The sequence below is a fragment of the Melozone crissalis genome, unplaced genomic scaffold (assembly GCF_028551555.1).
Source record: "Melozone crissalis strain CALT ecotype California unplaced genomic scaffold, PUWL_Pcris_2 ptg000007l_1, whole genome shotgun sequence".
Classification (NCBI taxonomy): Eukaryota; Metazoa; Chordata; class Aves; order Passeriformes; family Passerellidae; genus Melozone; species Melozone crissalis.
Window position 1 is genome coordinate 3,942,484 of NW_026535785.1, and position 25,282 is coordinate 3,967,765.

Consider the following 25,282-nt stretch of genomic DNA (forward strand, 5'->3'; position numbering starts at 1 on the left):
TATGGACCAGGGGCTGCTGCTGATTTGAAAATTGTACAGCCATGCATCCCTCCCAGCCAGGAGAGGCATGGCTGGGTATTGTACTCTCATTTTTGCTGTAGCTTTGGTTTAAATACAGAATTGGCTGGGTGTTGTACTCTGATTTTTGCTGCAGGTTTTGTTTAAATCCCACTGTCTTTGGTTAAGGGGGAGGTTCAACCAACTGTTGCAGTCAAAATAGGGTTGGGACCTCTGGACATCACCCAGTCCAAGCCTCTCCAAGGCAGGAATGTTCCATCCAACGAGAAAAGTGTCCAGGAATGGCACATGGTGCTCCCTCCTGTCCAAAACCTTTCCCGAAAGCCACTCTTTCAAGCCTGGGGATGTGCAGACACTTTATTCCCCAAGCAGGAATCCACTCAGACATTTCTTCCACCTAAACTACTCAGACATTTCCTCCTCCACGTTTTACTCCCCTCTATCCCCACCTCACACAGACAATTTTTTATAATAATTCAATTTCATGAGCCACACAGAACTACCTTAGAATTGTTTATATAACATCAATATTAAATTGGTACCCAGATTTTTTTTTTCCAGAATAAAAACTTGGTGCTATTTGTCCAGGTGTGGTTGGGATGTCTCCAGAGGAGACTCCACACCCTCCCTGGGCAGCTGCTCCAGGGCTCTGCCCCCTCCAGGGAAAATTATTCCTCGTGTTGAGGTGCAACTTGTTCTGTTTAATTTTATGGCAATTGCTCCTTGTCCTGCAGCTGAATACCACCAAAAAGAGTTTGGAACCATTCTCTTGGCACCCAGCTTGGAAATATTTCTAAGGATTGATGGGATCCCCTCTCAGCCTCCCCTTCTCCGGAGTAACCAGCACAGCTCAATCACCAGGGAGATGCTGCAGACCCCAAACCATCTTTGTTTTGCGGGCAGTCCACACAAACAGGAACAGTGGGAGCTGGTGCAACTCCAGCTTTCTCACAGTTCATGGCAAAAAGCTTTCAGCTCCATTTTCCCGAGTCATAAAGAGAGGAACAAGTATTTATGATTGAAACCATGGCAGAGTGATGCATCAAGATTGGTTCAAATGCTCACAGAACACAGAGCTTGTGTCAGCCCACAGCAGAACTCACATTTCACTCACCCCAGTCCAGACCAGGGTGTCTCACAACCAAAAAACACTTGAACTGGTTTCCTTGAGGTGTTTAAAACCACCAGCACACAGATCAGCGTGCAGCAGACAGCTCAAACCATTTGTTAACCTGAACTCAAATTAAGCACAGCAGTTCCTATCAAAAGCAAAAGCAGGTTACCTCTCAAACTGTGAGAAGTAAATATTTCACTTAAGCAACTGTGGTGACAGCTTTCCTTTAGTACTTTAGCCATGAAGTTTATACAAATCACAGCTGCTTTCCTATAGAGCACAGGGGTCTGTAACACTGGGAAAGCAGCATTGTGGGCAAGCAGAAAACCCAAATCCTGACCCATAAAGGAAATTTCTGAGTTCATTCTACAAGACCACAAGTGTTTTCTTCACTTCATGAGGAGCATTATTTTCCTCTCACTGCAGGGAAGTGTCGCTTTGAGCTGGACTCTCCATTCCCTGAAATTTAGGACATTTCCTCAAGGTTTCCTTCCAACTTCTTCCCCTCCTCCTGTTTTTCTTGCTTTTTTACTCTCTTTCCCTGTTGTGCTCTATTTTGTGTCATTTAGACCATATATTTTGATGGAGGGCATCCTTTTCCTCTGAATTTATGAATCAAAATGCATTCTCCAACAGATACCTGGAGGTATAATTTGCCCCCTAACACTCTTCAATCTTTATTACTGACACATTCAAGGATGCCTAACTCCCACAAGAAGAAAAAAACCACAACCCACATTAATCTTCAAAAATGTGTCCTTACCTGCCTTCTGAAAATGAAAATGGATGTTCTTTGAGAAATTACCTGAGTTTTGCTTTAAACCCCCAGGATCCTGCACTTCTGGAAACAATTTTGAATCTAAAAAAATTATAAATAAAAAATCTGCCGGTGTATAAATATAAATCCTTCACTGTGCCTTTTCCTTGGGGGCAGGAAGCATTCCCTCCATCCTGCTGGATGCAGTCTGGGGGGTTCCTGCAGATCCTTTTTGTGCAGAAGGACAGAAGGACTTTTTGTAGGGGATACTCCAATATGGAAACAGCTCCAAAGCAACTTCATCACCGATCCCTGCCCCATCAAACACCCAGAAAATTCCTAACAGGAAGTATCCCCATCTCCAAATTCTCCATTTAGAAACAGACTCAATAAATCAGGGCACAGAAAAAAAAATATAAATTTGAAGTCTTATAAGAATGTAAGTAAATTCTCTTCACATTGAGCTGGTCCTCCATAGCTAAGATGCACAGTTGGAGTTGACCAGAAGCAAGTTATTCTTTCTCCTTTTACATTTTATTTATTTTTAAAGCATCTCCTTAGAAATAACTTTTTTCCCCGATAATACTTCAAAAATCAAAGTATTCTTTCATTTTTGTCTCTTAATATTGTTAATATAGATCTTTACTAATGCAAACTAAGAATTGCCCATCTACGTAATTTGATTTAAAAATGGAGCTCTCTAGATGTCCAAACTGTATTTAATTTTAATGTAAATGCCTGTATTTTGATACTTTGCTCTGGAACAAGAATTTCTAGCCATGGCATAGCTCCCTTTCTGAAAATGCTGAAGCATGGAGAAACTATTTGGAATTTCCAGGATGGACAAAGCCTGGCAGATGTTTTCTATGTCCACATCTCAGTCTCCCCCACTGGGCAAAACCTCCAGTCTCCTGTTCCCTCTGATGCAGAAACATGAAATAAATCTTACTTAAAATGAAAAAAAACAACAACAAAAAGACCAAAGCCACCCCTTAAACAATTTATATTCAGCTAATTTTTCTTAAATGCAGTGAAGAGTTTCCCAAAAGCATCAAGGACCAAGCAGGGGTAAATGTTATAGAGATGGAAAATAGGAGTAATTTTAGTCAGTGTTTTAACATGCTCTGGAAGAGTTCATATAAACCTCTGGTGCACAATCACATTAATGATGAAAAATAGTTTTCTCCATGTCCATCCTAGAGAATTTTTTACTTTAATTCAGCTCCTTAATTGGTGTCTAGGGCTGCTTTAGTTTTAAAGAGCACACCTACAATCACAGCAGCTGTTGACCCAGTTAAAGGTCTCAGTAAATCCTCGGAGAAGCTGCAGGTTGAACTGGAAACCGTGAATAATCAGATTCACCAGGACCAGATTTTGCAGTGTCTGGGTTATGAAATTCCCCAGCACAATCTCACTTTTCTCCACCCCCATACAAAGGCTGTGTGTACCTCCATGAGCTACACCTGCAAACGCTGCTGGCTCAAATTCCAGCTCAAACAGCATCAGCTGAGCTGCTCTCAACATCCAACCCCCTTTCCAAGCAGCGGAAAAGCTGATGGGAAGGTTTGCTGCTTCCTCTGTGTGTCCACTACAGCACATTGTCCTCTGAGGTGCCAAGAACAGCAAGATAAGAATTGCCGAGATAAAACCATTCCTCACTCCCAAATTCTCCCTCATGAGGATTTTGTCCCCAGCCTCCAGCTTGTGTTTCACACCTTCTAGCAAGGCTTTCAGGGGAAAGAGCACTTCTTCCTCCCATGTTTCTACAACACATTTTGTGTGAGATTATGACATGGGGCCAAAACATTTAGGATTTGCTCAGGCTCCCAATAAAAAGGCATTAATACCAGCAGAGGAATGGCACATTATGCTCCCTCCAGCCCAACACCCTTCCAGAAAGCCACTCTATCAAGCCTGGGGATATGCAGACACTTTATTCCCCAAGCAGGAATCCAGACAGACATTTCTTCCACCTAAACTACTCAGACATTTCCTCCTCCACATTTTACTCCCCTCTGTCCCCACCTCACAGACAATTTTTTATAATAATTCAATTTCATGAGCCATACAGAACTACATAAGAGTTATTTATATAGCATCAATATTAAATTGGTACCCAGATTTTTTTTTCAGAATAAAAACCTTGAGGCTGCTTGTCTCTAAAAGCTGCAATTAGGGTTAAATCTAGAAGTAATTCATCTTTGACCATGAATGGCAACTCCACAGGTCTGAAAATGGAGGCCTGACCGCCAGTTTCTACTCAAGACATATGGGCAGGAAGGGGAAGAAGCTAAACCCGCAAAGATGACTGTGAAAAAATAAACATCCTTCTTCCCAAAGCCTTGCCTCTGACAAGACAAAGTGAGACTGGATTTTAACTGCAGATAATACTTAATTTTAGTGTTAAAATTGTACACAGCCACATGTTTTGGCTTGTAAACCACTCATTTTGGAACAACAAAAATCACTCTGGAATTTTAACAGATCCCAGCTTGTCATGTCACCTTCAAAGTAAAGGTATGGAATTGGTGATTATTAAAAATCATGAGGAATTCAGATCCAGCCATAACATCCATCTGACTGAGGCCAGGTTTCTTGCATGGAGGCAGCATCATTATTTCATGAATCACCAGTGACCTTTGGAAGGCACTGGGAAAAGCAGCCATGTTCATTCCCTTCCATTGATTTTCTAATTTTGAGTAAATTGGTTTAATCTGGGGAATGGTTATCTATGAGGAATAAAAATACTTAAAACTGTCTTTAGGAAACAGTAAAAAGCTGAACTGTTTGAACTGAAACAATGAATTTGGAAGGGAAACTTTAAGGTAGAAAAGGTAGGGATTTTGTAAACTTTAACTTGGGCATCATTCTGTGACCAGGCACCCAAATATGAATAAAGTTAGAATCTCTTAAACTTAAAACCACAGGCATTCAAACCCAGACTTTAGCTCTACTCCACTGTGTTTCTGGTATCTGTGACTGATTTACCCATGAAATATTTGCTGTTGGAAAAGCCTGTAGAAAGAAATTACCCACCTAGAAAAGGAAGTGCATTATCTGGTAACATGAAAAATAATGGGCTGAATATTGGGAACATTGGACAATCCTGAGTCTAAGCAACTTAGAAGACAAGCTCAGTGACTCAGCACACACCTGAAACGTCCTGCAGGAACAGAATTTGGATGTCTCCAGGAATCTAAGAGCACTCAGGGCTATTTCATCAAAGGAAATTGTGATTTATAGAGTAACTCTTTCTGGTGCCAAGATTTTATATATTCCGGTATCTAAACCTTTAGATTAACAGATTGCCTCTACTTTATTATCTTCTGAACACGAAATGATCATACCTAAGCCTTCTTTGCCATCAATTTATGCTCTCATAATATTAATGATCTGTTATAAGCATGGATTTTGGCACTGTGGCAATTCACCTTAAAGCCATTTGAGGATTACCTGTTCCTTCCCAACCCCTTTTTGTATTTTCTTTTTTTGGCTATGGGGTACCAAGTGAATTAGTTCATTAAGTCTGCTCATAAAAATATTCTAGGAAAGATATAGAGCACTAAACTAATAATCTCAGAATGAGCTATATGCACAGTTAGCTCTGGGTGTCAATTACTAACTCTAAGTTGAAGTCCACTTAATCCTGAGGTCTTCTTTCTCACTACACAACACTAAATGTCTTGCACAGAAATTATGAACTACTAGATTTATAAACACTGATCAGAGCTTAGAACTTAAGTCCAAGTAAGAAATAAACAAAATTCTTAAAAGAAATGAGCATTCTCAAAAATGAGTATCTGAATCCCCAAACAACAAGACCCAAAGCTTCTTTTCATGACCCAGAAGAACATTAGGGGCACAACCATTAAAACGTGAGACTGGAGATAGGAAAGTTGTTGCTCACCTCCCGGTCCAGCAGCGCAGGGGACACCACTGTGACGATGTCTCCCTTCTCAGGGTCGATGTAGAACATGTTTGGGGAGGGTTTGGTGGGGGTCTGCCTGAGGATGTTGTAGCGCAGCAGGGCGTTGTCCGTGCCGGCGTCGTCGGCGTCGAACGCCGCCATGCGCATCACCGTGGTTCCTGGGGAGAGAGCACACACAGCAGCACTGAGCAAAAACCATCTCAAACTGAGTTGCATTTTTGTTCATATTATCTTTACTTTTGTTTGTTTGTTTTTTTAACTAGGATGGAAGAGATCTTCAAGGTCATCGAGTCCAACCCAGGCCCAACACCCCAACTGAACCCTGGCACCCAGTGCCACATCCAGGCTTTGTTAAACACATCCAGGGATGGGGACTCCATCACCTCCCCAGGCAGCCATTCCAGAACTTTATCACTCTTTCTGTGAAAAGTTTTTTTTTGCTAATTAAGGTTTTTCCATGTACTTTATCACTCTTTCCTTGAAAAGCTTTTCCAACGTATATTTCCCTTTATGTGCTCTGGTTCTGTAAGTGCTGCTTGGAGAAAGAGCCCAACCCATCTAAGCACAGCCACCTTTCAGGAGTGTAGAGAGTGAGTATTTGTTACTCAGCCAACAGAAGACTTATGTGCCCTAACACAAATTCCCTGTATCTCTGGGCTTTGAAGCCATCCACAGTAATTGCATTTCACTGAATGAATTACAGGTGTATCACTTCCACTTTTAATTCTGCAGGCAGGAAATCCACAGGTGGCTACAATGAAAACAACAATACTGAAATAACGGGTCTCTAATTGCATGGTGAAGTGTTGCAGTTCAAATTGTGTTGGATGTCATTTCTGTCAATAAGAAATGTTGTAATTATTAAAGCCTGTATTGTTCCAATTTCAATTTGTGAGCTTATTTTATGAGCTTATTTTATGAACATCAACAAGCCCCCATCTCTATTGCCCCACTGTCCTTCCAGTGCTAAAGGTTTCTCTGCCAGGAAATTCCCTGGGCACACAGTTCTGCTGCAGAGTGCAATAAGGGAAATGCAATTCCCTGCACAAATTCCTAAATGCTGTGCAGAGGAAAAACCTCACTTTGTTTCTTGATCAGAGTTAATAGAGAGAGCACTGAGCTGCTGCCAGTCCTGTGCTTAGGAGGGGAGAACATCCTGCATCCCTGCATCAAGGCTTGTCCTCTCCCCAAGACAGGCAGACCAGAGAAAGATTCTGTCAGCATTTTATCAGCTTTGTACAGTACAATGAGAAAAAAAGAAAGGGCATAATGAGACACCTGGGCTGAGCTGTGAGATTCTCACCCCTAGACCAAAATGATTTCTTCATCAGTTCATCTAAAATTCTAAATGTAAGCATCAGTTTGAAAAGCAATCTAACTTAATAATATATGGTTACAGCAAGATTAAATATTTCTGGTAATATTGAGCTGAAGATGGAATGCAATTCTACAAAATAACAAAAAAGCCATGATCAAATCAATAAATTCATTTCAATAGTGGATCAATGTTAAGTAACAGATTAGTGTGAGATATTAGCAAACTATAATGTAAGAAACCTATGAAGAGATCCAGTCTTTGGCCTAAAATCCCAACTGAAGCAATTTATCGGGTTCCATGATCTACACCACTTCCATTGAAGTAACTTTGCACTGACATCATTATGTCCTGTGTGACTCAGTGTCAGAGTAAGCCAGAATTCTTGTTACAGGTTAATTCCTCTGTGGGAACTCACCTTTTCTTTTCCCCACAGACTGGGCAAGTATTATTTTAAACTATCATAGTCAACACATTTTAAACACAGCATTTAAATATATAATTTAAATATATAAATTTAATATATAAAATTTTAAATATTTGAATTAAATATATAAATTTAAATAAAGCATTTTCATTTTTTCATAGATCTCTAAGACCACAGGATCATTTTTCAGTATTCACAGTGATTTCTGTGGCAAAATGACTACAAGAGAGTAAAACCTGATGCAGACAGGGCCTGAGACATTAGATTGCAAGTGCCTCAGTAACAGAAATATGTATCATTCATGTACAGGGAGTTTGTTTTCTTTCTGAAGGTCTTGGATTTAAAAAATCAAATAAAAATGAAATATTGTGGTAAAAATAAAAACAAGCCCAGTCTCAGTTATAGACTGATATAACAACTGCCTGCTCACTGTTAAACAAACTCAACTGCCTTGTTTAGATACATCTATTCTTTTCTTTTTTCCCTTTTTCTTGTATTTCCCAGAGTACAGTGTTGCCTCTTCTTGTAGTGACCTTGAATATCAGCTCTCAGAGGTTTTATTTTATTGCTACTTCGGGCAGAGTTACCCCCTTGAGAAAAATAGCAGAGACCTGACAGCATGTTGGTTTTATTCAGCAGTGATTAAAGGTCAGACAGCTCAAAAAGAAGCTTACCACTGGATACCATGCCATGTTTTCCAGTGTTACAAGATGATCCCAGCCCTGATATTTTCACCCACTTTGTGTGAGACTGATTGAGAAGAAAAAAGAAAAAAGAACTGCTTTCTTTTTTGAAGAATTAAGGTTCAACCAATGTGCTGTTTTTTGGAAATTTATCACATTTTTGAGATTTTTAAATATCAATGTTAGATAACATGTTTCACAAGGGTCTCTAAATCACAAGGTTTCAGTGAAATTAATAAGGACTAAGGCAAATCTTTAAGACATCTTTAAGAGTGCCCAAGTTTATGTGAAATTAAATGGATTTCAGTACACAATGGTTTCCTGACGAATGCACTTTAATATGCCCTGCTCAAGTACAGTAGAAAACACTTTGAATGAATATAAGTTTGCTATTATTATAAATCTATTAGATGAATTGATGTTCAGCAGAGATTTAGAAACTTATTACAATATATATTCAAGTAAAAATCCCATTTATACAGTTGTCCTACTGAAATATTTCTGATGATAAAACAGTGGAAGGCACATGTAAATTTTAAGATCTGATGTAAATCCCCTAATCTCTCATTACCCTGGCATAGGACTGGCTTAACACAATGGCTGAGTCTGACTCTGATTTGCCAGCTGCAGTTCTTTAACCTTTCAACTCACTACACATTATTTGTTCCCTGCAATCATTCCTTTGGTGCATACAGATAAGAATTGCAGCAACTCAGATGAGCAGAATTTTACATCCATTTTGCATAGAGATGAAAGAAAGGAGGAAAGCTGGAGAGAATTAGATACATCTTTTTTCTCTGCTTCTTCTTTCAAAAGTTTTGTGGCATTGATTCATGGCTACCATCAAAGTGGAATTTAAATTTAATTTTAAAGTTATTCTATTCTCACAAGCTCTCATTATGTGTAAAAAATGCACATAAAATGTGGGGTTGTCTTTAGATGTTGTTAGGTATTAGTAGAGGTTGTGGTTGGTTTTTGTTTGGGGATCAACACAGAAAACTGAACCCCATGTGCTTCATATTTGTGGCTGATGCCTTAAAAATCACTAGAGCTTTAATCCAGCAGTTAAAAAATTAACCTGGAATGTTTTAACTGCTTTGAAAAAGCCTAATGGCTACATTTCCAGGGAAGAAATTGATGTGTCCACAGAGAGAACACAAACAAACACAAAATTGGGATTGGACCACCACAAAGGATAATGTTTATATAGAGATCTCCTTCTTAAAAGTACAGCGGCCCAAATGTAATTTTTGAAAGGCTCTGCAACAGACATCCAGTCCAAAAGAGCTTCATTCAAGATGTACATACACTTCTTCAGCTTCCTCCCTCATCATAAACTTTTATTCTTCATAAAAGATTCATTTCCCCAGGCCCATAAACTGACTACATCTAATTCAGTGTCATTTTACAAATACTTCCATTCCTGGCATCAATCAAATGCAGCTGCCTTTCAAACCACAAAACAACAGCTTGCTACATTATCATGTTAAACAATATATATAAACTGATCAGGCTGGGGAAGGGATGTCTGCAAAATCAGCAGCTTCTTCCTTGTGCCAATGACGCACAGAGATCCAGGGAGGAAACTCTCCCAGGAAAGCTGCACTTGTGTCCTGGTGTCTCTCAATATTCATGGTTTGTTTGCCAAACTTTCTGGGCAGAATCACTCAGAATTCCCAGAATATTTCAGAAATCCCAGAATCACTCAGAACTCCCAGAATAACTCAGAACTCCCAGAGTCACTCAGAAATCCCAGAGTCACTCAGAAATCCCAGAGTCACTCAGAATTCCCAGAATCACTCAGAACCTCCCACTGCACCTCCCAGAGTTCCTCCTTGCTCACACCCAGATCCCACTGCCAGCCCATTGCTCTAGAGGCTGCAGCTATCAATGTGTTGGTTATTTGAAAATATTGGCAAAATCTCCCTTTAGGCACAAAGAAGTAAAATCTAACATGGTTTTGGAGTGGTTGGAACAGAGGGTTTCTTGGGAAAATCTCTTTGGTATTTTGTTAATAATCTCCTATAACCTGTCTCACTTCTTTTCTTTTCTCTTTTCTTTTCTTTTCTTTTCTTTTCTTTTCTTTTCTTTTCTTTTCTTTTCTTTTCTTTTCTTTTCTTTTCTTTTCTTTTCTGCTGGGTTTAAAAGAAGGACTGGAGCAGAGTGGAAGTGAGGGTTATCTCCAGCCTGGTGAAATGTGAACAAATGCCTCAAGCCTAAAGCCTTGAGAAGACTGAATCTGAAGGCCAACAATAAAATATTAGCCAGTTTAAGGACTGAAAAAAATGAACTTTATGAGAGCTACAGAGCTCAAGAACTTCACCATGGAGTTTTCCCAGCTGATTTTCATTCTTTCTGTGGTTCTCCGCTGTATATTCAGTACATTAAATGTTTTCTGCATGTGTTACAGAAAGGGAAGGGCTTGTTCTCCTAAATAAATAACTGCACTGAAGAGTTGTGTTTCCACCTTCTCTACAAGTTGAGCTGTGTCTCTGTACATGATAACGATTGCACAACTGTTGCATCAGTTGCACAATGTTACATTTTCCAGATGTACAGCTATTTTAACCCAAGAAGGGCTACAAAGAGTAAAAAATGGCATGAAGAAGGAAGAAATCAAGAGGGTTACCTCCATCTCTAGAGCCCAACTTTCAGAAACTGGAACAAAGCAGGAAGCCTCCTGACAAAGTTCTCATCATAACTAATTACATGTTTGATTATCATTTTGTACTTTCAGACAAAAAGCCCCAGAGGAGCAAAACAAATATAAGAAAAAAGGTCTATTATGGTTCCAATCAAGGGCATTTGAATTGCAATCATGTGTATCACTAAAAACTTCAAGGCCTTGCTCAATGAAGATATTTAGTGAGAATCATTGAGTTCAGGCTTTGAGCATATATTTGTGCAGGGCAATAATTTGCTACCCTGTTCTCTATTTAAATTCTCTATTTAGATGTCTGGCAGGTTCTTTTAAACTCTAGATTAGATGTCATCACTGAGCAGCACTCTGGGAATGCCACTGCACTGCAGCCAGCAGGATGAGAAGGGTGAACTGCTGAACTGTCAGCTCTGGAATGAATAATAAACAAACTTCTCCCAGTATACAAAAGAAACTTCAGTAATATTAAGCAGAGATGAAGAACTGTCAAGAATTGTTACTATCTATAGAGAGCTAATGCAGTCAGAAGCATATAAATTGAGTAAGAAATAATGGGACATTCCCAGCTGAATGTTATGACAGAAGAGAGAAGATGTATGGGCAGGTCAACCTTTAGCAATACTGGTATTTAACCTTTTTTCCCCAGGAACAGCAGAGTTGTTTTGGCAGAATGAATTATTCACTCCTGGGATGTTTGGAACATGACTTATCCACAGTCCTGTCCCCAGCCACACTGCAGCCACTGTCACATTGTGAAGAGCTCCCAGGTACTCTCTGCTCCAGGCCAGACATTGATCCATGGCATGTCAGTAAGGGAATTTGCATTAGCTGGAGTTATGTGACATGGATCTTACTTTGGTGTACTGTATTTTGTCTGCAGTGCTGTGGAGGTTTTCATCTTTGGGGTAAAATTGTGTGGTGAAAACATGGAAAATTGTTATCCCCACCAAGGAGTCCCAAATTGTGTTTTTTGTCTGTGCACACCAGGTTATGACATTTTGTGGTAGATATTCATACTGAAATTCACCTCTATCTGTGCAGATACAAGAAATTGTGAAAAATGTAATTTATTCTTTGAGAACACCAGATCCCCTTCACAGATTTTGTGTTGTACAAAACTCATTATCCCCCAAACAAGATAACATTTCAGACTCTGTGCATCTTCCCACGCACAAGGAAACAAAGATTTAAAAAATGCACAAAGACTTTTGTCTTATAGACTACAGATAGCATGAAACAGGTATTTGCATGAGGAGGAAAATCAATGAAGTCTCATTTCCTATCTGGTACCAACCAAAAGTTCATCCCCTGAATGGATAAGATGAAGTCTTCTAGAGGGATCACAAAAACAGAGCTACAATAGCTCAACTTTCCCCTCAACAACTCTCCCAGTTCCACTCATCACTTCAGCAAACAATCTTTCCTTGCCCAGGCCAGGGGAATCCTTCATTCTTGCTCATTAACAGACTGGGAATTGCAAGTTTAGTAAAAGAGGACTTAGGACAATGAAGATGCAGCTGAAAAAACCAATATTCTTCCTCCAGATATAAACAGACTGCAGGTTTAAGCAAATCACTAAAGATTTTTTCTTAACCAGGATTGTCCCTTAGTAAAAATGTTACACTCTCATGTGTGTTTCCCTTTTGACCAGCCAAGTTCATTAAGAAAAGTCATGAATTACTTCTTGGATCATGACCATAAGCTATAAAACATCCCACTGTTCTAATATTCTAAGTGCCAATTCATAACATAATCTTATATGTCAGATCCCATAATTCATAAAGCAATATAACACATTCTCTGGAAGTAAATGGTTTAATGGAAATGATGATATGCACTGAGCATCTCACAGCAGGCAAACATGACAGAGCAGTGATTTATGAGTGCAGGAACATCTATTCAACATACAAAGAGCAAGATTCAGCCCCAGGCATGACAAACACAAAGGGGCCACGTTCTCTGTGGAGTTTGACTAGCACTAGAAATCAACCAGGAAAATCACAGCAAATAGAGACTAGATGAGACATTTAAACATCGTGAAAATCAACCCTGTCAAAACAAGGCAGGAGCATTCTCAAAAAAGATACACAAGTTTCTTTGCTGAGAGGTCAGATGGAGAAATTTCCAGAATGCCTGTGTAACTCATCACCACAGATGTGACTCTGCACAAAGGCAGCCCAAGTCCCAAGAGGAGTTTGATCAATGCCAGCTGAGCTCCAGCCCACTGGGGGGTGCTGAGCTCCTCCCTCTGCTTTTGTCAAACCAGCAGAGGTAAAAAACCCAAAACTCAACATCCCTGCCCAAAGTGCCCTGCTGAGCCACTGAGCCCTTTGGTCTGAACTGCCTGATGATGCCTCAGGTTGGAACTTTTCTATTTTTCACATTCTGTGCTGCTTTAGTGTGTGGGTCTGGGCTCACATCAGGGGATGCTGAGCTCTGTGCACAGAGCAGGGACACAAAACAATTCCTGCTCCAGCTGGGCACCAAGGACAAATGATCCCAATCTCAGCCCAGGAGCACAAACACCGTGGGCTGGAGAGAGAAAAACAAGCAGGGTGGGACTGCAGGGGCTGAAGCTGGGATGGGACAATGAACTGCAAGGTGCAAATGGAGCAGAACTGATCCCAGGGAGAGACCCCAGGAGCGCTCGTGCATTTTGGGGCCATTTTGGTTCATCTTGGGTTCATTTTGGGACCATTTTGGTTCACCTTGGGTTCATTTTGGGGCCATTTTGGTTCATTTTGGGTTCATTTTGAGACCATTTTGGTTCATCTTGGGTGCAGCCCTGGCTGGGCTCTTGTGCTGCCCAAGGTGGATCCATGGAGGAGATCCTTTTAATAAATCCCTGCTTGATTCTGTAGCTGCATCTAGTCTCTGTTCCAGGTCAGGCTTCCCCAGGCATCACTGACAGCTGAAGGGATGCTCTTTCTGTCAGAGATGCTCCCAGCTCACATGATGCACCGTGCTGTTTTCTCAGGTCCCATGTAAAATTGGAATTGCCTGCAATCATTCAAATTTGATTTCAGGCATATGCAAGCTGTTTAAATGCAGATGCAAACTTTATAGTCAAGGGTAAGCAGAGAGCTTACTAAAAATATATATTCTGCACTTATTTCTGTTTTATAATCCAAATGTTTTCTTTTAGCTTTTCTTTACCTTTTCCTTAATAGTCTCCCATTTTTTATCCTTTCCTCTTTTTCTGGGGGGTAGAGTTCTGGCCAGTCAATGCAAATTGTTAATAGACAGCAATTTTTAAAATCATACAAATAAATATAACCTGATGCAATTTTCATATCCAGAAATACCCATGAGAAATAACCACTTGAATGTGGTAGAAAGCTTCCCCTAAACTTCATGACAAAAAATAAACCAGGAAAAGTAGATTAATCATTTTAGTTTCTCCCCCAAAAAAGAAGTTAATATCAGTTTCTCCCAGGCTCTAAGTAGGGTAGCATTCTTAATCAAGATAAATGTAGAAAAGAAAATAGAGGTTTCAGAGACTTCACTTAGGTTATAGTAAAAAAAAGATTGACAATTATTTGCATTCTGAACTTCTGGGAGGGAACTGACCGTCTTTCACTTCAAAGCCACTTTCACCTTGTCTTCATCCAGGCCAGCTGAGCAGAATTAGAATTCTGAGTATTTACAGGAATGGCAACAGAATCAAGCACAGATCCTTCTCTTAGCCCTTACTAAACAAAACTCTGCTGGTCACCAAGTTCACATCCATCAAGCCAGGAAAGACTCTGAATTTGGAGACCAAACTACAATTCCCAGATCCTAAACAGCCCAGGTAAATCTTATCCCACAACCCCTTCACAGCAGCAGTGTCCTTTGGGAAGGAACCTTGGGGCACTGGTAGGGTGGGAGCTGTTAGGGGTGTGTTTAAATCAAGAGTATATTAAAATCTAATAATGCTTGATGATGAAAATGAGAAAAATATTTTTTCTTTCATTCTAACAACAAATGATTTAAAATTGGGAAAAAACCTCAAAATAAAACAGTGTGATGTATGGACACTAAGTGCTTATTTTTTAAAAAACACCTTAAATTACAGCGAGTGAGAAATGAGTAATGAGAAGCCCAGGCTACACTCTGTGTGTGTATGATCTGCATTAAGACTTGTTCCAGAACAACAGAATGGAGAGATTTTTCTAAGAGAATATTTTCACAGATTTCAATAATCTTTAGATCAGGGCCACACTCAGAGATGGAAGATCTCATTCCATAAATTACCTACTTTTGTGAAGGAATTGACTGACTTCCTACAAGTATAAGAAAGGCAGCAATTAAACTCCCCTGTCTCAGTGGGCTTTAATCAAAACCACGTCATTACTTCACAGAAATCATTTTGCACTATTCTTCTATGTCCAAGTAAGGTACCCTGGCATCCTTCCTGATTAAAAAGCAATAATATTACATTTTAAAAAGATCTATTAGTGCAAGGTCAATCTGCCCCATTTGGAAACACTTTTTGAGACAGTGGCCCAGAATTTCTGTTGATCTAATTCAGCCCAGCACTACTAAAGCAAAGATTTATTTTAGGTGATGCTGTGGAATACAGGATTGACCTTGAAGGTCTGTATTAGGTATACGCAGTATTAAATTGCCCCTATTCCCTTTTTATCTCCCTAATTTCTCACTTCAATGTATGTCAAATGAAAGACAAAACAAAAGGATGATTTGGTGTTTTTACTGGTTTTTGGGTTTCTTTTTTGATGCTTGTTCTACTTTAGATCCTTTCCCTTCTTGCTACCAGCAATTTACACAAGTATCCAATTTTTCATATGGATGTAGGATTATGAATGCACAGCACCAAAGACTTTAGCAATTACTGCACCTGGGAAGTTCTCATTGTTACTCTTTGCCTGTTAACTAATGTGAACTGGTGTGCTTTAATCTCAAATTACAAAGTGGAAATAGAAGTGAAGCACACAGCCCTGTTACCTGAGTCTGCCACTGGGCTCTCAGCACCTACATCAATCCAAAATTAACCCAGATGAGCTGAGGGTGCTTCAATATTACAAAAGCAGTGCTAATGAAAGGAGAATCAGATGTCCTAATGAGGAGCAAATCATCTCACAAGGTTTCTCTCTTCCTCTGCAGGAACAGAGCACACACTTAATTCTGATGTATTATTTCATCTCTGTATTGATTTCATCACCAAGTCTCAGGCATTTGATCTATTAAACATCTGAGGGTTTTTATCTGAGGGATAAGTGTTTCCATCATAATACGGGATCTTTTTAGGTGAGTTTTGTTTTTCTTCACCCCCTTCTGCAGCTGAAATCCTGTATGAATTATTTGGTTGGGCTTCTAGTGTCTGCCCTGTTGAGCTTATTTAAATTCACCCTGCCTGAGCAATATTTCATAATGGACTTCACTGCTAGACCCAATAAATAAACTGGGCAACTACTCCCTGTTCTTAATTCAGAGAACTGCATTAATCCATTGCACTTTTCTGGATAAATCATATCACAGATGCAGTAATTCCTATTAAAACTACAAACAGAAGTGGAAGATTTGATTTTAAGGTCTCAAAGTAAGCATGGAGCAAATCCTTAGTGAGGATCAGAAGGCATGTCTTGGAAAGATATCCTTAAAAAGGATTCATTCTTCCCACATGCATCCTCCTGAACCCATTGAACAGCTTCCCACGGTAAAGGAACCCACAGGAGGAAGGAGAAACACCTTCAGTTATTCTGGAAATCTGCACTTCAAACTGGGCCGCCTTTAAATCATTCCACACAGCTCATTCCCTAAGAGCAATGAAAGAAAATTGAATTGTTTTCTGCATTTTCCCCCATCTTGAGATTAAAGTATCTGCACGTAGAAGTCTTTGCAGCCCTTCTTCAAATGATCTTTTTGGTTAAATTATATTTTAAAGCCACTGATAGCTGAATTTAATAAATGATTCAGATGCTGCAAGAGTGTGCTCTGTGATTTTCATACAGGCCTCTGAAACTATCTTATATAAATCACAGGTTTCAAAACTGTCCATATTTGTAACAAGAATACAATTTGGGGTGTGTGATAGATATTTTCAGTGGGGATCCTGATATTCTTTCCTGAATTAAGTCATTGATTAATCACTCAGTTCAGCAAGTGGGATGACTTTCACTCAGTTACAACCATTTTAGGCTCAGATATCCATCCAGTCTTTTTTTGTAGTCACTAAAGAGGGACTGGCAATTTTGGATGCAGTTCATCCCATTCTAACATAAAAATTTAGGAAAGGTGAGATCAAACACCTTTGGAAGTGATTCATTCTGGATGAAATCTGACTCTGAGAGGGCACTTAAAATATGTGATACACTCCCATTAATTCTGCACATTACTACAGGTGTGGAAAGCAAGGTTAGAATAAAATATTTCTCCAGTAATTTTGTTCTGGCACCTCCAGAACCCTTTCTCTCCCCATCTCACAACTGCTCAGGGCTGAAGGGATCTTTGTTCTGCACAACTCTTCAGCCTCAACCCCTGCAAAATGGAGCCCTGCAAGGATTACAAGCAGCCCAAGACATCCCTGGTTTTATCCCCTTAGAATTGATGCATCTTGTTGGGAAGGGACCTTAAGCAACAAATCAAGTTATTTTAACTCTGCGTGTAATTGATTTAGCACTGAAAGGGCTACATTATGTCCCTGCAAAGAAAATATGAGCATGGAAAAGCTTCTGTGTGTCATAAACCATCTAAATATTGACTATGAGACTCCTTAATGTAAAATTAATAATTAAGCACAGAACAGGTCATGATGTATCACTGCCAGCAATTGGGTACTTAGAGATCATAAAGATTTGTGGAGCTCTGTGCAAATTTGGGGTCATTAAGTCACAGGCTTGCTCAAGTACATTTATACTTTATAAAGGCAGACATTCCTTCTTGGGCAAAAAGAAAACAAGCATCAGTCAGTGGCAAATCATCCTAAGAAAGGAGACCCAGAGAGAGATTTCCAATTTTCAATTTTCTAGTTTTCCACCGGGTGCTTTTTCACAACCCTCATCCTGAACACGCTTAAAATTCAAGTTTTCAGCTCAGGGCTTCAGTGAAATCTCATCTCTTGGGGAGAAGGTGGCTCCATGTAAGGGTCCATCCCAGCCATCCCCTTTCCCTCCTTTTTGGAGGAAACTGGAAGGCAAAAGGAGCAGACACAGGTGCTCCTGCCTTGGGTTCCCTGCTGACATTTGCCCTCACAATTTCCAGTGCTGAAAATGTCAATACCAAAATACCACAAAGTTCAAAGGCAATGTGTAAACACCATTTGTCAAACACAGTCACAGAGATTCCCTTCAACCTCGGTTCTTTTGTAATTTTGTGCTGAGCCCTGACTCAATGTATGGAAGAATGAAAATTCCAAACTTCAGAGTACAAATCCCTGAGAGCTTGAGTGGATTTCTTCCATGCAAAACTTCAGTTAAATAATCAAGTAAGAAATATTTGACTTGAAACCCCAGTGATTTATTTGTTTGTTTTCCCAGTAACTTATATAAAATCCTACTTTCTAGGGATGTGAGCTGTAAATCTCCCCAGCAATCAACAAGGTCAGGAATTGAGTCAGAGTTTTTGTCTCTGAGGTGTCTGCTCATATCCATCCCTGCCCCTGCCACACAATTCTTAATTAGATCATCAATAAATTATGGTATTTATATAAGTAAAGGGTTGGGGATCACAGAATTCCCACCATATAAATTCCTTGACTTTTGGCAAGAGCAGCGACTTCCAAACCCCATCCCAAACTTAATGACTGTTGAAAAAAAAAGAAAAATCCAAGCAAACAAACTTATCAAATTTGATATCTTTACCTCATAATTTTGGTAAAGACATATATATAAATATATATAAATTATATGTATTATAATATAATTATAATAAATAATTATTAGTAATAATAATTAATAATACAATACACCACATTTTAATTAATTAGATTTCTTAATTTATTCTATTAATTAATATTTATAATATTAATCATAATATAATATAATAATTATTTATAATTAAATAATTGTAGAAATAATTATTATCTATAGAAAATAACTATTATATATCTTAGAATTATTTTATGTCTGTTTATCTACAGTAAAACCCATATGACAGCTATAAATGAGCCACAATCATCTGTGCCTATGGATTATGTGTCAAACTGGGAAAATTGTATCTTAAATCACAGATCCATGACAGGTCTGGAAAGCCCAAGAGGAAAGAGGCATTCCAGTGGCAGGGACCAATGTCAAGTGAAGTTATTCTGTATTTTTAGAGCATTACCAGGAAGATCCATTAAATAACTGAAACTCTTTTTGTTCTAAGAGCTCACTTTGCTTTTTATCCCAACGTGCTGCTTTAAGGAGAGAAGAGTTTGTGATTTCAGTCACTTCCACTCCAGCTAAAAGTGACCCAGGGATAGAAATCCCAGCAGATTTCTCCCAAAATTCTCTCACATTTTACTTTCTGTGCCTCAACAGGCAGATCTGACAATGATTTCTTTGCACTGAATATATCTGTTGGCGCAGAACAACCACAAATTAAATCAAATGGGAAATAGAAAGCAAATAGAAAATGCACATTTTTAGAAGTTTCCCACTCACACAGAATACCAGTATAGCTTAAAAATATAAAGAAAAAATACAGCTGTGTTTATCCATGCAAGCATTGACTTCTAGAACTGGTGGCAAGTTGGTTATGTTGTTAAAAGTACAGAAATACAGGTGTCAATAAAACTGTGGAAAAAAAATTGAGGTAGGGATAGGATGTTCTTAAAGAAATTAATCTTAAAGATGAGAGAAATGTGATTTTTTTCTGTATATATTCGCTAAATTTTTCAGATTTCCCTGGTTAGTAACCTTTTATGTGTATTAAAATATACATATAAACCCCAAAGAGAATATATTTAATAATGCATATTAAGACTTTATAGAGAAGAATTTATCTCTCTCTCTATCTAATACCAGAAATATCTTTTGTCCTTGAAGTGATCATGGATGAGGACTAAGTTTTACTTGAAACTTCTGAATACATTCAGATCTAAAAATCTATGAAAAATCTCTAATGTTCCATATAATTTTTAATATTAAAATAATTTTATTATTAGGATTATTAAAATAATTTATTTATTTTTTAGCAAATAAAACACTTGTGCCTTCTAAGCCTGCCATTCTCTCAGTTCCCTGTACCATGAAACAGTGTCATTTCCTAACCAGTATTTTATTTATTTGTCACAGATGACAAATATGTGACAAACATATATATATATATTTATATAATATATATAAAATGTGATGTTTTGCATGCAACATAACACAAATCTGTTGTTAGCTGGATAACTCAGCTGCATGTATCCTACAGGAATATTTCACTCTGGTGCCTGGAATGAAGCCTGGGCCAAAATTCCCTCCCTTGGCTGGGACCCTGCTGGGTGCTGGGGCAATAAATGAGAGTTTTGCAACAAGCACTCTTCCCACCTGGGTTCTGTGCTAAAGAAAATGGGAAATTCTGCCATTTTCTGCTTAGATTTTACCTATAAATCATTCTTTTGCAGAATTAGGAGGCAGTAGAAGCTGCAGCAAAGCACCATTGGAATTTCTATTCCAATTTAGCAAATTCAGCAGCATCACACTTGCAGAAGGACCTGGTTGTGCTAATTTCTGAGGGGTTTTAGCCCATTTACACACAAGAAATAAATGGATGAATGTTCTGTGATGTGTCACTCATGGAATCTCCTGTGTGTGCCACTGGAGCTCCACACACAGACATTTCCTGCTGCTTCCAAGCAAAAACATCCCCATGCTCAGGAAAATGGGATATCCTGAACAATGCAGTGTAATTGCATGGGCTGCTACAGTTGGCTTCCAAAAATCTTTTTAAATAAAGTTTTGCTCACTGATCTGCCAAGGTCTGGGCAGTGGATAAAAATGTCTGTGAGACATTAGGAGAGTGTTGCTCCACCAGGATTTGAGTGGAAATGTTACAAAGTGGCCCCAGTGCCCAGGAATTGGAAAGAAATTAACACAAAAAGAACATTTCTCATTCTCTGTTTTTGTGCCTGTTCCTACAGCAGTGAGATCTATGTACAAATCCACAAATTGCATTATAAATTACCCATGCTACAGATGCTTATAAGCCATAATTAAAATCAACCCAGTGCCCCTCAATTAAACATTTATGACAGATTTATTCAAAAACTAGTTAACCATGTGTAAGGTACTCACATGGAAACAGAGTATAAATGATGAGTTTCAATTTTCTGGGCAAACTTTATAAAGCATTTTCATTTCATCTTCTGTTCTGGTTACTGCATGTGGAGCCTGTGCAATACTGGAAATAATTTCTGACAAGTTTGGATGGGATGACAAGCTGGGATGACTCTGAATAATAGCTCAGGAGCATTACAGGCTTATAAAAGCAAATGAATGCTTTAAGAGCTGGCAGCACATTCTTAAAGCTGAGCTCTATTGAAATGTACTGTTCTGAAGCAAAGAGAAATATTTTAATATATGTATAATTGTGAGTGCCTGTGTATTTTTCTTTGATGTAATTTTATTTTGTATTCATGCAATGGAGTTAATTTCTATATTATATACACATATACTTGGCATAACAGACAAAAAATGTATAGATATAGAAAATAGTTTTCTATATCTATAAATACGTAGATTTAAATGAAGTTATTTTAAATTTATTTCAGTGCAAATGTGTTTCAAATTTGGTGTCTTTTCATTGACACATTCACCTGCTGAATTTTCCACATTGATTTGGCTGGATTCAAATAATTCTGGAAGAGCCTCTTATGGAATAAGAAGCTCAGCATCATCTCTTAGCTGCCAATGCCCTTCCAGAAATCTGAACTCTTACCTGATCAGTAATTAAATATATAAATACTTTTTAAAAGTAATTAATGGAGACATAATATTCATATTGTTCATGTTTTGCTGCAAGCATCAAAAGTAATTAATGTTAATAAAAAGTTATAAGTGTTGGCAACTACACCACAACTATTACAGAGGAATGAAAAAACCTCATTTCTGCTCCTGCTCTGAAAATAGTTTCTTAAAAATCCCTGGGAACTGAAATGTGACACTACAATAAATACATCTGTTACTCTAGGAGGTATTTCTGCAGCCCTAATGTACCAAACTGCTTGTATTGATTCCTTCCCAGGCTTATTCAATTAGAACATTTGAAAACTACACAAATTGTGGGGCAAACAGCTGTAAATATTTACAGAATGTAAGCTATTGATTTTTATGTTCAGGAAGTATCATAAGCAAAATTTTAATTTAATGTTTCAGTTCTCAAATACAGTAAGAGAGAAGTAAGTACAGAAAACTAACCAGCACTGGAATTTACAGACAAAAAAATCTGATTTCCCCAATTTGTTTCATGTAGGCAAACATACAAAACCTAAACAATAGAAAATGTAAAGATTCCTCTCCCTCTGTAAGAAAACAGCTTCATTTGCATAATCTCCTACAAGTCTAATTTTCCTTTATGATATTTTGGAATGCTTTCCTGATCAGTGAATTCCCTATGGCTGTATAAAAAGTTCTCCTCTCAGTAATGAAACACTTTTTCAAATCACAAAATGAGGATTTGCAGTACAAATATCCCTGGCATCCTGCCGCAAGACAAAACCATTTAATTCCTTCCTTTAAACAGAATCCATGTAATCAGGAACAGATTTATGCCTCTGGAATACAGCAAAGGAGAGCTTCCCTGAGAGGGGGATACTCGTGTTTATGACAAACCACCTGAAAATGCTGTTTAGAGCAGCTGAAGCTGTGGGTTCTTGGAGGGACAGGGAGGAAGAATTAGAATAGGAATCAAAAATAAAAAACAAAAACCAAGGTGTGGGCAGCCAATTAGTTCCAACCTGAGCAGCAGTGAGGGTGTGAAGCACATTCCTAGAAATTCCTGATGCCCAAATCCCAGAATCTCCTGCCCTAATTCACAGAATTACCAGGTTGGAAGAGACCTTCAAGATCATGGAGTCCAACCCAGCCCCAGCACCTCAACTGAACCCTGGCACCCAGTGCCACATCCAGGCTTTGTTAAACACACCCAGGGATGGGGACTCCACCGCCTCCCTGGGCGGAACATTCCAGAACTTTATCACCCTTTCTGTAAAAAACTTTTTCCTAATATCCAATCTATATTTCCCTTAATGCAGGGACTTGAGACTGTGTCCTCTTGTTCTGCTGTCAGCTGCTGCTTGGAGAAAGAAACAATTGTCCTGCTTCCCAAATCCCAGAAATTCCTGCCCTAATTGCCCTGTTTTCCAAATCCCAGAAACTCCTGTCCTAATTGTGCCATTTCCCAAATCCCAGAAACTCCTGACCTAACTGTCCTGTTTCTCAAAGCTCCTTCCCACCTGGCTCCTGCCCAATGATGTGAAGTCCAGGTTTGGGATATTCAAGACTCCATTCAAGAATCCTTGGGATGGCAGCAGCACAGGAAAAGATGCAGGCAAAAAATGCACTGAGGTTCAGTGCTCCCCCAGCCGCAGCATCACCCAAAAAAAAGCAGGGCTGAAGGCAGCAAGGAGAGCTCTCCTGCTCTTGGCCAAGCCCTCCTCTGCTACAGGCAGAAATGTGCCCCAGATGGGTGAAATTAAATGGAAATATGAGCAGGGGAAATTAGACAGTTTAAGAAAATTATCCCTGGTGATTCTGAAAGGCAAAATTATTTTTGCATCATTTTCAGAGGTTGTTTTCTCACACGGAAAAGGAGCAAATGCAAAGGCTCGTGGTGGTGGGACCAAGGGCCATGCAGGGTCACAGCTTTATGAGCCACCACACTCTGGTGTTCTGCACAGCTGGTTAGTGGCACCTTATTGTGCTGCTGGAGAGCTGCCTGAAATGAAAAATTATTATTTTGCTGTTTACAGCTCATGCAGAGAGGGTAGGCAGAGGTTTCAGAAGGAAACACAGACATCAAAATAAATCAGCACAAGACCAACATAAAATGAAATTGTCATCATCTTCCCTGCCCTTGAATACACTGAAGGGATATTGCTTCAGCAGGTTTCAACCTTCTTCAAATATTAAGTAACCATGGAAATTTAAGGTGCTAAATTTAAATCCACATTAGTGAGCAAACTGGTTCCCAGGTACTGCCCACACAAATATTTCCAGGGTAGTGACACTTCTCCTGCAGTGTAAAAGTCTTTCTCTGAATGGAGGATGACTTAACAGACATTCTGACATGGGATCAAGTTCTTTCAAAGATGGGCTAGATTTTATTACACATTTTATTATACAGACATCCCTATTAATGCAGAAGAATTGTTAAATAAATGTTACTACTACTGACAGCAGTAATACTAACATGATGGGCAGATCATTATTTATTTAGTTTCCACATTTCCAATTTGTTCCATTTATTTCATAACTACACAAGCTTGAAAGAGTTCTTAAAATGAATCGCAGAAATGGGAGCATCAGAAAACCAATTAGATCAAGTCTCCATCATTATTCCTTTACTTTCTTGCTCTCTACAAATTACACAATATGTAGGAACATTAATGTTCCCATTTAAAGGCAATTCCAACAACTTTTTTTTCTATCACTGAGTCAAGGTTTTCCTTCCAACTCTCTCCAGAATGCAGAAGTGACCATAAATATATTTACAAATGCATTTATAAATAGCCTGAAACTAGCTAGAAATGTGGCAGTCCCACAGCACACAACAAATTGTGATTTATTCTTAGCTCCCACTTGAAACCAGGAGCAATGTTTCTTGTTCTCTGTACTGGTATTTTTTTTCAGATCAATGATTTTCAGCTGCATTTTAATTACAGAACTGTAACACGATCTATTCTTCTTCTGTATACATAACACAGAATGCTCCAAGAAGCGTGTATAAGAAATGAGGCTTGTTCTGAAATGCCAACAGAAAAGGCTGAATCAGCTTTCCTTTCCAAACCAGGAGGAATGGACTTGATTCTCAGCTCTGTCAAAGTTAGACTAAAGGTCTTTCAGGAATGAGCAAGGAGATGAAGATGCAATGTGTAAAGACACATTCTCAGTCTAAGGGATGAGCAAAGCCTGCCTAAAGGAGCCTCCCCACATCCAGATTTCCCTCATTGCCCTTGTGGTGTTCCACACCTTACCTTGCCTGCTGGTGCCACTAAAATCTCCCTTTCTCTGGCAGTGACAGTGGTGGCAATTCCAGAGAGCTTTGGCCTCTTCAGTTCCCTGAACAGCTCTGAACACAAGACCAGGAATCTCTGAACCTCAACAGGCCTCTGTAGTATGTGCAGGAACTGAAATTCCCATTGAATTCCAAAGCAAACAAACCAATATTCCCTGCAGAAATCCAGCACTGGTTCTCACTGACTGAAAAATAAAACTTTGAGAAAAGGGAAAAGCTTTTGGGCACAACATCTC

The 25,282-nt window shown here is 38.9% G+C and overlaps 1 protein-coding gene across 2 annotated transcripts in view; it reads right to left on the reverse strand.

Annotated features, from left to right (window-relative positions):
* The window catches only part of CDH13 (cadherin 13), a 438,138-nt gene that overhangs the window by 126,069 nt on the left and 286,787 nt on the right, over positions 1-25,282 (reverse strand). For both annotated transcript variants that reach the window (XM_054269469.1, XM_054269468.1), the window contains exon 7: positions 5,797-5,975. In XM_054269469.1, the coding sequence (XP_054125444.1) occupies positions 5,797-5,975 (179 nt within the window). The remainder of the gene's footprint in view (positions 1-5,796; positions 5,976-25,282) is intronic.